Below are 15,695 nucleotides of genomic sequence, written 5' to 3' on the forward strand. Positions count from 1 at the left end.
CTAACCCTGGCACTGCTTGCTTTCACCCACATACAGCAGGCCCTGGATGGGTCCCTCCTCCCCGGCCAATCAAAAGCCCAGTGGCCCCTTCTCCGCCTGAGATAGGCGGTTCTAAGCCCTCGCCTTGCATCACACTCCTTGTGATGCAAGCCTGGAACTCTCTCTGACCAGCTTAAACCCGGTAGACTCTTAGATATTATTATAAAGGTGTTTGGTACCGAATATCTAAGTATTGACTCTAGAACACATTTGTATTGCCCCATGGAATGTGATACTATGACAGTTCCTTCTTTTTCTCCGATGAGAGCACATGTCTAGATCACATATATTTCCCTCAATGTCGTCATATCTCGTCCATCCATAATTGGACAATACAGTGATTGTTATGTTTGATTTTGATGAAGAAATCAAAATCACAAGATATCACAAGAAAACTTATGAAAAAAGATCTCCACCTGGGTTGCCTAGCAAGGGCTGTGCTGTGTAACTTGGTTTGTGTGTCATGGTGTACTTAAGTGAATGTTTCGTGAAGAATCTTGTAAACCATGTTTTTTCTGTTCTATGGGCCCTAGAGAGGTGTAGCAATATTTTGTGTCTGTCTGTATTTCTGTCGACATTGTTTCTACCAATCTGCCAGGCCGATTTAGCCTACACCAAATTTGGTCCAGGAGTGTATGATGTGCTCTAGAAGATCGGCCTATAGGTGGCGCTAAAGCAAACAATTAAAAAAGCTAATTCATGACTATTCACAAACTACTTGTCCAATTTCAATGAAAATTGCTGGGTTCTTGCACCAAGGGCTTTTGCACAAGCCCTGCACATTTGACCACAATCCACCAATAGGTGGCACTACAACAACAGATTCAATATGCAAATTCACAAGGTGCAAAAGCTACCAGACCAGTAACAGACAGTGTTTTATTTCAAATCCAAGGGTTTATTTGACTTTGTCCTTTGAGAAAATGCACCATCATGCATCCATGATAATTAGAAAATAATAATAACGATAATAATAATAATCCCCCCACACAAAAAAGCAAAAACTCTCACACCGTTTTTTTTTAATACAAAGATAAGACTTAATATAGTAAATAGAGGGATTTTCATGGACATCATTTTCATGACCACATAATAATGTGGTCAATAGCAATGTTTGTCTAGGTTTGTGTATTTCGTCCCCGTTTGAAGTGAAACGCATGTTTGATGTTTCATAGACTATACCAACACTAACAACTGGAGTTTCATAGAGCATACAACAACAACCACTATACAGTTTCAATTAAAGACATGAGCGTGACATGCTCAAATGTACAAATAATCACTGTAGGTATTATTGTCATCACTCTCAGCCTCATCTTTTGGAAGATTATCACATGAACAGCAGCTTCACACTTGCAGAGCTCTGTGCTTGGAAGGTTATAAGTTTGCAAGAACAGTGGCCGCTACACACACATGCACACTTGACGAGTTCAACGACGGCCTCTGGTGCAGGTGGAACCTTTGAGACTACAGGGACACACCTTCCATCATCTTGTTGCTTCCATCCTAAAGAAAGTGGATCTAAATCCTTTGGCTCAGCTACGATGTCTTGTGCCCATACATTGGCTTGCCATTGTGCTCGCAGGATAAGTTTGACGATGGACCCTTGCATTGGACATATCTTTTCAACACCCTGTTCGCCCTTGAGCTGTTTAAACATGTGCCACCGAAGTACTTCAGCTGATTCATATCCAGGTTTGAAGAGCTGACACAGAGCTGACTTTTCACACCCGGCTAACACCTCCCAAGGATGGATAAGGGCCAACACCAAGTTCAGCAAGTGCATGGAGTACATGATCACCAGTCTTCATGAACGATTTGAAGCAGGAAGATACCAGTGAACAGAGAATCATCAGACTTCATTAAGCTTGCATTGTGATCGGCAAATCCCACAATGTTCTGCAGGTCCAGCTCTTTTGAGGACTTGGCAATGAGAAGCAAGCGGACAAACTTTTCAAATTGGTGGCTTTCAAGCTGACTATTTCAGATGATGCCTTGAGCTAGATAGTTTTGCATCCGTCTTTCCACTACTACTACGATACTTCATCTTTGTCATTTTGTCCCACATGTTCTTTTAACCTCTGACCCTCTCATTCACAAAAGTGTCAAGTGCTCTGCTCCCTTGTAACTCAAAGACATGGCTCTGCACTGTTGTTGGCATTATTTGTTTGGAAACAAAGATGATTAACTTAATTTCAGTTTCATCATTGTTTTCTGGAGAACAGAAGGGGTTTGCGCTGGTCAACACATCCTTCAGTTGTTTCACAGATGTATCCTGTCGTGCATTTCTAGTTGCTGAGTGTTGGTGATGCTTCTTTGGGTTGGCATCAGCTATGTTAAGTAGGCGCTCAGTTTCACGTCTTGCCAGTACTGGGGTACTCAGACAGTATTTCAGCAGACCCCGAGGATCAGTGGTTAAGCCAGAAATGGCACCTTCTCCTTTATGAATCTTGTTGACATGTTCTTGAGCGTGATCAGGTCAAATGGATGTGAAAGGAAGGATTGGTACTGACGACAAAATCACCACTTTTGAGATCTTGCCATACTGAGGGAGGGCCTCCACCTCATAGTTGAGATGGGGGCCCATTCTAACACCCAGGTTTGTGACAGCAGATGAAAGTGGAATGTCCTGCGGCTAGAGGTGTTATGGGGGATGATTGAACCTGGTGTGGGGTTCCTATAGGGGCCCCTCAATGTGATTGGATGTTGCGTTCATGTTATATGCAACTCTTGTAAGAAATAGGCCCCGCCCACCCTCTTTTGTAAGAAATAGGCCCTGCCCACACACCTTTTGTAAGAAATGGGCAATGCAATGCACACAACTATACTGACAGTCAAACCGTGACAGTGTTTGTCACATGGTCCAAGGCCAATTTCAAGTGGGGCACTTTCCTTGGCCTACTGAGAGTGCAACGTTTGACACCAATCAGACCAGCAGCGTCTGAGACACAGACATATGGATAGGGTGAATATACTTATTACTTTTTCAGCAACAGGTGCCAATTGGCCTTGGTGTGCCTGCATTTTCTCTGTTTCCCATTCACTTACAGTAAATAGGAAACGGCTTCCTACACAGTATAGGTTCCTTGGGAATACACGATCGTCTACGACCCGTCGTTCCATCTAGTCAGCGGTAAAGACTCTTGCGGCAATGTCGTCCAGTAGCCAGTCCACTCCAGCCAAAAGATTGTGTCCCGTTACTGCACTGCAGCCAATGATACACCAGTGATGGCTCTTAATTGTATCCAGGTCTAGCGCCTCTCGTATGGCCTCTTTAGACAGGGCCCCTGGCAGGTCCTGTTTGTTGGCAAACACCAGCAGAGTAGCCCCTGCTAACCTCTCCTCCATGAGCAGTGTGCCGAGCTCTTGCCTGCACATCTCCAGCCGGAGTCTGTCTGCACTGTCCACCACCCAGATCAGGCCATCCGTGCTCTCAAAGTAGTTCCGCCAGTAGGAGCGCAGTGACTTCTGGCCACCTACGTCCCATATGTTCAGCTTGAACCCTCTGTGCTCCAGTGTTTTGATATTAAAACCAAGAGTTGGAGAGATGGTGCTGATGTCCTCCCCATTGAATTTCTTCACGATTGTCGTCTTTCCGGCGTTGTCAAGACCCAGCATCAGAAGTCTCATCTCTCGTTCTTTGTACTTCATTTTCTTAAGAATTGTCAGCAAACCCATCTTGCCGAAAACTAGAGATGAAAGTCAGTCATGCGTTAATTTGATGTTTCAACTCGTTTTACCAATTAATAAAATTGCGATTTACAAATATGGATCCAAAATGCTTCAAGTGGATGCAAGTGGGAGTATCTCAGAGGAGGCAGCCAACAATGTCCTGTATTCATACACACAGTGAGTGACATAGTCAGTGATGTCACTGAGTTGCGGGGTGACGTAATATTGTGTGATTATCCACCTTCTTCCTCTCTCTCTGACATCACACACAAACACACACACACACACACACACACACACACACACACACACACACACACACACACACACACACACACACACACGCACACACACACGGACGGAGTGCAAAACATACTCTCTCCCCTGCCTTCGGCCTGGTGGAGACAAAAATCTCAAAAGCGTTCACGACCCATTCAGAAGTTAATTCTGCGTAGGTGCATTCTCAAAAGTTTATTTTAACGGTCAATCAATCGATCATGTTCCGGCTTGGATCAATCTAAGCAACGAATAGGCTAGGCCTACTTTAAGTTCCCTGTTTATCTCTCATCTTATGCTAAGATATTGGTATAGGGACCCATACCAATATATCTTTTCAAGGTTTTAAAGAAAACAAAGACCATAACATTATTTTTAACTTTACCTTTTTTATATAAATGTTACCTTATTATTTAAAAAAAATCCAATTATTTGGAGGCCCAGTTGCAATACCCTTGTGGCCCACGGGTGGGCCCTATAGAACGCACACACACACAGGTTGGGAATCGCTGCAATAAACAATCCATCATAAATCATAATTTACATACAAATAATAATAAACTAGAAATGCACTTTGTTGAGGGGCCTACTTGCGCCTTGCACACAAGTAGGCCATACATGGCCTACTTGTGCAAGTACTACTACTAACTTGATTGATTGATTGATTGATTGATTTATTAACCGTTTGCAGAATAAAGATAAAGATAAAAGATAAAGAACTTTATTGTCCATTAAATTTACATTCGTCTTTGGCACACCGGCAGTCAGTTACAACAATAAAACATACACAGGTGCATTAAAATACTATATAAAATGCATTCACATTAACACAGCAACAGTGATCATGAACAGTGGGGATTAGACTATTTAAACATTTTTGTATTTAAAATGTCCACCGCAGTTGGCACAAACGAAGTTTTGTAACCCTTCTTTTTAGCTAATTTTGCCCTAAGCCTCCTGCCCGATGGCAACAAGTCAAATTCAGAGTGAAGGGTAGAATTACAGTACATTTCAAGTACAACTTAATACAAAAACTGTTAACAGTGAGTGGACGACACCATAAAGCATTACAGTTTACAATAGGGCCCACCATTTTCAATTCATCAAAACATTTAGAGACGTACGAATATACACAACTATATAGTCAAAAATAAATCATCATAGGAGGTAAAAAGGGAAAAGAAACATATACAGTGAGGGGAAACAGGGGTGTATTTTACTAATGTCTATAGAGGGTATGGCCCTCATTTATCAATTGATTGTAAAATCTGCCCCAAATTCGAGTGTAGGTACGTGGGTCACAGCATTTATAAAGTGATCGCAAACAGCTGATCCTTCCTTAATTTCGTTCCGACGTTAATAAATGTGACGGCTGAAATCCATCTGGCACGCCCTATGAAATCAAGCCTCGCCCTCGTTTTTGCGACATGCACAACTGCAATACGACCAAACAACGCATGGTAACCATAGTTACACAATGGAAAAAGCAAATAAAAAAGTTTCCCCTTGCTGCCCGCCTCACCCCCCCCTCTCATATACACACACACACACAGACGCACGCAACTTGCAAGCCCAACTGGTGTGTTATTGTATCTTAAATACGGTAGGCCTATATAAAGAACAAACACCTGCATAAATTAAATAAAGCTGTAGGCTATAGGAAATTATTTATATCTGAATGTACTTGATGTTTATATGTACTGTTGCAGCATGCAGTATACTGTGCATAGTGATGAATGCATGCAGGTGACTGCATGGTATTCTGGACTTATGACTTGTGTCTGGTGAAACACCACGCGCAGGGCCATAGTGATCAATGGGACACTGTGTTGACATCCTATGCACATTGTTATAACTCAACTAACCATAGAATGACGCCAGCATGTCGGACTAATTGCACACACACACACACACACACACACACACACACACACACACACACATACACATGCACACACATGCACATACATGCACACACACATACGCCCGTTGTATTTGGAGCTATGGGACAGTGCAGGCAAACATCTGGAGTCATGGAATGTGTTGTCGGACTCACATTATTATAACTCAATTGACCCCATACACATGCACACTCATACACGCACACACAGTGCACACACACGCATACAGACACACATGTTATGTTCGGGTTCTATATATGCTCAATGCAAACAGACGAAAGTCAGTCATACGAGCCAGAACAGGACGCCGTCATCCACCAACTCTGTTCAACTCTGTTTAACTCGATGACTCCTTAGCAACCAATAAAATGCTGAGTATACTACAACATCCTCAAGCCTCGTCTTTTCAACCTGCTGGCCATAAAATTAACCAATAAGGCCTACCCTGTCTGTTTCTCCTCTCGCCTCGCTTGCCTTTCTGGTTAGTAAACCACAGCATGCAAGCCGCCTTTGTTTTAAATGGTCCCCCAAACCGTTCAAACTTCACACCTATCGGCCGGGGATGCCCCCCCCCCCATGCTAATTTGCCCAGTCAATCATTTGATCCACGCTAAGCGCCTGCTGTGTGTTGTTAGTTGTAGGCTACTGTTGTAGCCTATATTAAATTATTAAAGTCTTTATTAATTTAATATACAACAAGATATATTAGTGAACGAAAACCTGAACCTGTGAACCATGAATTAAATAACAAATAGGCGCGCACAACGCCGCACACACACTGCTGTTGTAGGTGCATCTCCTCCCTCCTGTCCTGTCTGTCTGTCTCTATCACTGTGGTGGTCCGTCCATGACACCGTGACCATGCACGTTTATGACAATCTATTTAGATTGCCTCGCAAGTCGCTGCAGTGGCTGGGCTGTCAACTGTATGATATATGATACTGTATATAATATGAATGTGCTGCCTAAACCAGCCTCATGTACATGGCACTGGCACTGGTGGGCTGACAGGGTTAGCCTATCTCCGATGCGGTCCCCTCGACTCCCCTGCACTTGCGCTGGCTGGCACGCAGGCACGGCACATTTGGCATCAAGCGACGTGTCGGGTTTATCCTTAAAACGACGAGATGTAACTCGAGAAAGGGGGATTCCAGCACAGGCAGCGCAATTCCTCGCATACGGTATGCGCTCATGCAAAACAGAAAACACTGTTTAAATGGCTTAAGCATCTAAACTTGCAACATTGTTTTAATTGAACGATTTGAATTGCTTGTAAAGTTGGTAATCTCCTACCAATTTCATATGACACAAAGACACATCATTGATGTAGGCCTATTCCTTTTTTTCTTTTCTTTTTTACATGTAGCCCATATACATACAGTTTTATATTAACATTTAAGTGCATACATATGTTTCGATGCCTGTGACAGCCTCTCAGCTGGTCAAACAATGCTGCTCCGCTGTTCTATGACAGAAAATCAGGTGAGGACAAAGCGTACGACAGCTCCCAACCAGACGTGATTTTTGTCCTGGCACACGTTCAATTTCAAGCTTTGGCGGAAATGGTAAATGCCAACAATTGCGGTAATTTCGGCGTGCACCCATATTTTGGCGTACGCCGAGTTGATAAATGAGGGCCTATATGCGCATGCATAAAGTGAGTGGCAAATCGAGTGGCAAAGTGACTTGGCAAAGATGATGTCACGCGCATACCCTCTATTACATCTGCTGTTCTAAATCCTTTAGACCCGTTATTGACCTTAAACCAACCTTAAAGCGTGCCTTAGTTAGGTCACCATCAACAGCCAATAAGGGACCACCATTCATACCGACATACATACCGTCATACATACCGACACATATCATACATACATACCACTTTTGGTACAGCCGACCACAATACCTGCGCGCTCTGCTTGCGCAAGTAATGACATAATTGGTCATCTGAGCAGAGTGTAGCACACTGCAGAAATCTCCCTCACATGGCAGAGGGGGTGTTAATAAATATTTCAATCAATCAATCAAATACGTTGTTAGCCAAATCAAGGAGCTTATTTTTGAGGGGCGCTAGCCCCTCCCTGAGCAAATAGGCATATAGCCATGGCGTAACGTCAGCCTGTTTTACGCGATCGCTACATTTACATTGTAAACGTGTACATAAACATTCAGATTTCAAACATAAAGTACACGTGGGCCACGGGTGTTAGAAATTAGCTGGGACAGCGATATGCATTGCTGCATTCCACGTTGTTTAATAAAAGGCATTTTTATCCGAGCTGTTTTATTTGCCATTGGCTTTCAACTATCGGTCGGGAGGAGTGTTGCACTCTGAAACACTCACTGGGTGTGTTCGATATCATAGATATATATATATAAACTCTAGATGGCTCAAGGCGGAGTTTCTGACGTCGTTCACCCGGCAGCCATCTTACTTCGGGGCTACAGTACAGTATGTTCAATGGCAGCTCAAACAGAAACAGTCATAACTCGCTCAAATCTTGACGGATTTACAAACGGGTTGGTTTATTCCAAACATTGTCAACGTGGCTATGATTCAGGACGCTTATCTGCTTTTTTTTTTATGAACGTCGTATAAAAGCATATAAGTATGCGGACGTCTCTGACGTTTATAACAAACCAAACCGTTTGAAAATTGAGCACGTTATGGTCATTTAAGAGTACATGCCCCATAGACACAATGTTATGTGGCCCGAAGTAAGATGGCCGCCACGTAACGACATCGCTCTCCATTGGCCAACAGCGCGGGTGAGCTATCTAGAGTTTATATATATCTATGTTCGATATAGGCACGCTGACCGCACTGCCAATACAAACTAATAGGCGAGTGCGGTCCCGGTGTGCAACTGTGAGTTTTCCGAACGCACCCCGTTTGAGAAAAGCAGCCGGGGTGCTTGGATAAAAATGATACTGATCATGATACCGATCACTGGCCATGTTACTGACAAAATGTATTTATCAACAGTAGTAATAAATAGGATGGTGTAAGACCTTTCTCAACAATATGGGCCATAAGAAAGTCTACATTTGTCAACAGAAGTAATAAATATGACAGTGTAAGACTATATGGGCCATAAGAAAGTCTACATTTGTCAACAGAAGTAATACATATGGCAGTGTAAGACTTTTCTCACCAATATGGGCCATTATTACATTATGGACTTTTATTACATTATGAACTGCCATGTGTTCGTTCATAACGTAACACATTATAACATTACTGTGTATTAAGTATTTTTGCTAATTCAGTATTTTCTATATAATGATTTAATGCATTTATTATTTGTTTATTTTGCTTGGTTTGTTTACAGTCATTATTTCAGTCTACATTTTGTGTTGCAGCTATATGCTTTTATTTTGAAGGTGATGGGCAGTTTGGGGCACAGCTGAGGTTACTTAATTAATGAGCACACACAGTCAGTCAGCAGAGCACCAGGAAGGCATATGGTTTTTCACCAGCAGGTTAGGGATGAACCTGAACATTTTCCATCTTTTGCTGTCTGGACCAAAAAGCTGAAAATAAACACCACTAAACGTCGCTGCCTGTCTGACAATGGTCTCATTCCTACCTCTGAGTACGATTCGCTACCTGGTGCCCTTAGTGGCTTTTTTAAGTTTTATTGTTGGTGTAAATTAGCCACTACAATTACATTATAAAATAAATCTGTTATTACGTTATGCACTCATATTTTTATTACATTATGAGTTGATTATTACATTATGAGTTTTTATTACATTTAAATTATTACATTATGAGCCCTTATGAGCCCTTATTACATAATGAGCAGTAATTACATTATGAGTTGCTACAAGCCTCAGCTTTTATGTGTATAATGCACGTTGGCATTTTTTGATTGGTGACACTGTTTGTCACCAATAGAAAGTAGGCTATTCTATTGTATTTCGAGTCTACAGCTCCCACAGTTTAAATACACTTTACAGACCACAGTGGTCAGTGGAACTGTGTGTCTTACCCCGGCTCTGGAGATACATGCACTGGTATGAGCTGACACTGTTTTGAGAGTTCCAGTTGCTGTAGTCAAACCGGGTCTGGTCCACCCACCTCCAGCCCTGCACACACAGGTACAGTGTAAAGTCAATACAACATCTTAATGTCACTTATAGTTAGGGGACATGTTTATACAAAAAACAGACTGCCATGTGGGATAGAGAGGGAAGAACACATATTCATCTATATTATAATATAGATTCTACTTGATAACATGGAAGCCATACTAAATGTGACAATGATTCATTCACGTAGGCCTTGATTTAAGTATAGCTTAATAGAGCGTCGCAGTCCCGCCCCCTCGAGAGACCCGGAAAATAAATCCCGTTCATTTTCCTCATAGACTTTTCAGAAAGTATTTATTTAAAGACGTTTACGCCCGTACAAAGCCAACTCTTGTCGTGACAAATCATGACAATAAACACAATGTTTTGGGCCAAACGAAAAAAACGCTGCATGCTGCATGTTCAGCCGGTATAACCGGGTGAATGTAGACGGAGTAGACTAAGTCGCCGCTGTGCAGATCTCTGTCAGAGACGCACCTTTCCGCAGCGTCCCCAGGTGGAGTGTGCCTGCCCTCCAAGCGGCACTGGTACTCCTGCCTGTTTGTGTGCTGGATAACCTCTGTGATCCATGCACTCTCACTTGAAGCACTCAAAGAGCTGGTCCGTTATTCTGTGGGCCTTGTGTGGCCCTGACATACGACTCTAATGCTCCAATAGGGCAGAGTGGGGACCGACTCCGTCTCTGCACGTCGACTGTCTGTATGACGACGGTAGGGCAGAGCTCAACCACCTGATTGAGACATGCCCTTTTGAAAACATTGGGGAGAAAAGGCCGGTTTGGGGCATAAGACTATACCATCATCCATAGGCCTGCAGAGCTCAATATGGATTGACAGAGCTCGCAGCTCCCCCATTTCTCCTTGCAGATGTGACGCCGACAAGACTGCTGTCTTGAGCATGTCAGGCTCACTGACTAAAGGTCGTAGAGCCTCCAGGGCTAACCCCAGATAGGCCTGATTGGGTCCCTAACCTGAGCCCCTCTGAGCCTCAGGGCACCCTTCAGGAAATGCTCTTCTTTTCTTTGTAACAAGGTTACTGCAGTCTGCAGGGCCTGCGCTCCCGCTCAAGTCAGCCTGCCGAACACTCGGTCAGCTGACTGTTGAAGCCCTGTTCTCAGAACCAGAACGATCCTTATTGTCGCATCACAGTTTTACAAGTAAAAAGTGGATGGCCTTCGTTTTTGTGCATAGTTCCCATCGCGTTTATGCTGCGGAGCTAAGCACACAGTGAGAAGGGTGCTGGCCCCCACACTGATACCACATATGGTAGAACCTGATAACCTGACAGCGTCGATCAAGAGGCTGTCCCACAGATATCAGATTGGAGGGCACCTCGAAGCCCATGTGGCAGCGAGGTCCTGTGTGGAATGTGTACATGTTCCTGTTGGGGCTGGCCTGCCTGCCCACCTATATGCCTGCTGGATTGTTTCACAAGCCAATGAGTGAAGTCCAGTCTTGGAGACTATCTGCCTAAGACAGTTTAAGGCCCTGAGAAGAACACTGAGGAAGGCCCTGCTTCACCACCCTGCTTAGGAGGGTGGGAAGGGTGAAAATCAATAGACTGGATGGCTCACACTCCGATCAGGCCGTAGGGCAAAATGCAGGGATTGGTGCCGACGACACCTACATTGCCATGTAGGAAGCGGCAGCACCCCTCACTGACAGGGACATTCTTGTGGCCGCTAACGGCAAGAATGCTGTCCTGTGAGAAGCCATTGCAGCCCAAGTCTCCACGGGCTTAATTGGCTCATAACGTAAGGCAGACAGTACCACCCCCAGAGGAGGGACTGCTGGCCTATTGTGTGAGGGATGAACGGTATGAGGACCGACTGGGTGACTATTGTGTCGCCCTTGTGTGGGACGGTGGCCCGCCCTGTTTCCAGATCCCTGGCCTAGCCACACGAATACCTCTGGATGAGGAGGGAGCTCACTCCGTGGCTTCGGTAGCCGGTCTCCAACACACAGAATTACACCCAGGTGTTTACACGGCCATGCCGTAATACAACCTTATGGTGGTTCTGCTCACCCCTGACAGTCACATTCTGCTGTGTGAACAGACAGAATTATTCGCTGGAACAACGTGGAACGTGTAAACTGACGCTGTCAACGATACGCCCGCGTAGTGCATGACTGTGAATGACAGATAATGCACTGGCCGCATGTTCAGAGGAGCCGGAGACACCAAGTGCACCGTGACTGCCCTCGGCCCTAAGGGGCGGAGGCACAGCCTGAGGGTGGCCCGACTCACTAGAGCAAGGGACCGAGTCCCTGCTTTGCCCTCTAACACATGCCGAGGAGTGCTGCGGACTGTGAGAGTTGACGCCTGCAAGGCCTCTTGTCGAGGTGCCGGCCTAGGTGCCCAAAGTGCTGCAGGTGCCTGGCCACATTGTTGTGGCACTGCACCTCTGAGCGAGCACACATCATTCAGTTATCCAATTTAGGATGCAAAGGCCCTCCCGCCAAGGACTGCGTCCAATCGGGGGGGTAGACATATGCCGAATGGGAGGATACGGGACTCAAAGGTTCCGTCGTCTAAGACAAGCCGGTCAGTGCGTCAGTATGTCAGACCCGGGATCTGAGTATAAACATCCCCGGTCGAGCATGGCAAGCCAGTCGTCTTGGAGGATGGCTTGCCAGACCCTCAGCCCTTCCTTGCCAGGAGAGTGCTGTAAGCAGCACACCACCCCCCGAAGACATAGTGGAACCCACCCAGGGGTCCACCTGAATTGTATTCCAGGACAGCCGCTGTCCCGAGAGACAGCGGGTGGGGTCGGGGGCCTTAACTGTCAGGACTGAGGGATGGGCTCAGCCCGCCGAGCACATTTTAGCCATACCCCGCCGGTTGGCCTGTAACCGGACACGTAGGTCCCTGGAACTGCCAAACCTGACTGGGGTTGCACAGCCTGAGGGCAACCGAGGCAAGCTGCTCACGGCTGCTTGTGGAGGTGCACATCCTGTACACCTCCACAGCCTCCTGCTGTTGCAAAGCACTGGCCTTTTGGCCAAACATGGCCGACGGCTCAATAGGCAGCGTCATTGGGGGAGCTTGGTCCTCCTATCGCAGCTTGGATTGGGGCCGCCACAGATGGCGCCTCATCAAAGGGCATCGATAGCATTGCCCGCTGCTGCTGCCTGGGGAGCCTGGAAGCCAGTAGCTGCAGCTCCTAAAGGTCCGGGCCCTTATGGTCACATAAGCGCCGCATATAAGCCGGTGCTGAAGTAGTGACAAAATAGGCCTGTGTTGACTAGCTGCGCCTAGATAGCCATAGTGCATTCTCGGGATGAGAAGGAGCTTACTTTGTGGTTTCGAACCGGTAACCGGATTATACCATGCAAGTTTACACCTATAGGTGCGTGAACGGCCTTGCCGTGATACACCGTACAGTGTACTCCGCCCGACAGCCACGGCACACTCCGCTGTGTTACCGAAATTGGCGAAACTACATCACGGACGCGTGAGCTGACACCGTCAGCAATACGCCGTATATACAGTAGTGTGCAAAGGGCTGTGATTTCAGGGCTTGCTCCTGGCAGACTCAGACTCAACGCAGAAGATGGCTGCCACGGCAGCCATACACTCGTGTGGTGTTTGAATAGACTGTCTGCTCTGATCCCAAGGGATTTGGTAGTTTTAACTACAAACGAGCCACGATCGAACCCCGAGAGGGACGACTCAGCGTCAGCTCTCTGAACTGCAAAGTGCAGTGGCTCAATTCGGAGGAAAACTTGCTCCGTGGCTTCCCCTGTCCGCACGGGTTCTACCACGCAGTCTACACCGGGGTGCGTGAACGTTTTTTGCCGCAATACACCCCAGGGAGCTCTCTCTCACGAGGCGAAGCAAAAAACACAGCCCTACAGACGCGGAAGTCGCCCCAGCGACAATACGCCTGTATAGTGTGCTGTGTTCAATGCTAGCCTGGCAGGACTGTTGTTTCGCTGCGCCGCCGCAGGTCAACTCCAGCCCACGGAATATGCCCCACGGACTCGTGAATTGACACTACGCCAACAATACACCCGTATAGAGCTTTATGCCGCTGCCTTTATCAAGGATTACCGCGCCACTTGTCCTGTCTGTGTCCCTGCCCACAGGTCGACAGACAGGCTATACACCACAGGACGTGTGAGCTAACGCTACGTCAACAATACGCCTGTAATGGTGTTTTTGGCTGGTTACCCTGTTTTTCCATTTAATTTAATACCTATATACACTATTATTTTAATTATATTATATTATAATAATTATAATTATAATTATATTATAATAATGCTTAAATAAATACACATTCTGTTTGGACATGCTCAAAAACGGGGAGTATAGTAATGTGCTTGAGAAGTGAGGGTCACAGTTTACACTGCTGTCTCTCAGTCACATATTGATATTCATGTGTTGTTGTTTTGTTTTTGTTTTGTTTTGTTGCAATTTGTAACATGTTTCGTGTGGATCCCAAAAGACTAGCTGACTGCCATGGCATCAGCTAATGGGGATCTTTCCGAATAACCAAATAAATAAACAACAGCCAGCAGAGCTTCTATAATCTCTCTCTATCTCTTTCTCTGGAGGAGGTCGCACCTGAACTCCACAGCTGAGCTGAGGCACAGAGTGTTTGAGTTGGAGACAACACTCTGCTCCAAACTTTTTGCATTATATAGTGTATATACGTATGCAGATTTCCACTGTTTGGCCCATGCTTAGAACGGGGATTTATGAGTCCGCTTTCCAGGCAACAATTACCCTACGATATATCACCGTGATGTCACGGGGATGTCACCCACGGGATTCCCTACACAGCACTGGAGACCAGACTTTGTTTGTTGTGGAATTAATGTATGCCCCGCTGTGTCAGCGAGACCGCTCGCTGCATGCGTGAGTTGGCATTCAGCTCGTCCTGTCTATGACAGAACCACCACCGTCGCGTGAGCTGACCCGTTAGCAATACGACAGTACGGTGCACTGACTGCCTTTCTCAATTCGGAGAGCTTGCTCCGTGACGTCACACGGGATTCCCTTCGTGTCGTGTCACTGTCCACACTGTCAGTGTGGACTTTTTTCTTTTGCTCTATTCGGAGGAAAACTTGCTCCGTGGCTTCCCCCGTCCGCACGGGTTCTACCACGCAGTCTACACCGGAGTGCGTGAACGGTTTTATGGCCGCAATACACTCAAGCGAGCGAGCTCTCACGAGGCGAGCAAAGACACAGCGCTACAGACCCGGAAGTCGCCCGGCAACAATACGACTGTGTTGTGTGCTGTGTTCAATGCTAGCCTGGCAGGACTGTTGTTTCGCTGCGCCACCGCAGGTCAACTCCAGCCCACGGAATATGCCCCACGGGTGCGTGAATTGACGCTACGCCAACAATACACCCGTATAGAGCTCTATTCCGCTGCCTTTAACAAGGGTTACCGAGCCACTTGTCCTGTCTGTGTCCCTGCCCGCAGGTCGACAGACAGGCTATACACCACAGGACGCGTGAGCTAACCCAACGTCAACAATACGCCTGTAATGGTGTTTTTGGCTGGTTACCCTGTGAGATTACAAACGAGTGATTGAATGAGACAACCCTGAGTAGACTAGGCTGTATTGAAGAAAATGTGCTTATTCAAAGTGCTGAAGGCAAATCGTGTTAATTTATTACATACATGTTTTCTAGGGGTATTAATCCAAATGTGCTGTATGTATAACTAAAAAATGGATGCTAAGCCCTCAAAATTGACCATTT

At 45.8% G+C, this 15,695-nt stretch overlaps 1 protein-coding gene across 1 annotated transcript; it reads right to left on the bottom strand.

Annotated features, from left to right (window-relative positions):
- Nucleotides 1-3,162: 3,162 nt before the first annotated feature.
- Nucleotides 3,163-3,717, bottom strand: LOC306920419 (ADP-ribosylation factor-like protein 2; the record flags this gene model as incomplete). The annotated part of the gene is made up of 1 exon (XM_079497168.1): nucleotides 3,163-3,717. One exon carries the CDS (start codon nucleotides 3,715-3,717, stop codon nucleotides 3,163-3,165), a length of 555 nt encoding a protein of 184 aa, XP_079353294.1.
- Nucleotides 3,718-15,695: the final 11,978 nt, after the last annotated feature.

The sequence above is a fragment of the Electrona antarctica genome (assembly GCF_951216825.1).
Source record: "Electrona antarctica genome assembly, chromosome: 3".
In the NCBI taxonomy this organism is placed as follows: domain Eukaryota; kingdom Metazoa; phylum Chordata; class Actinopteri; order Myctophiformes; family Myctophidae; genus Electrona; species Electrona antarctica.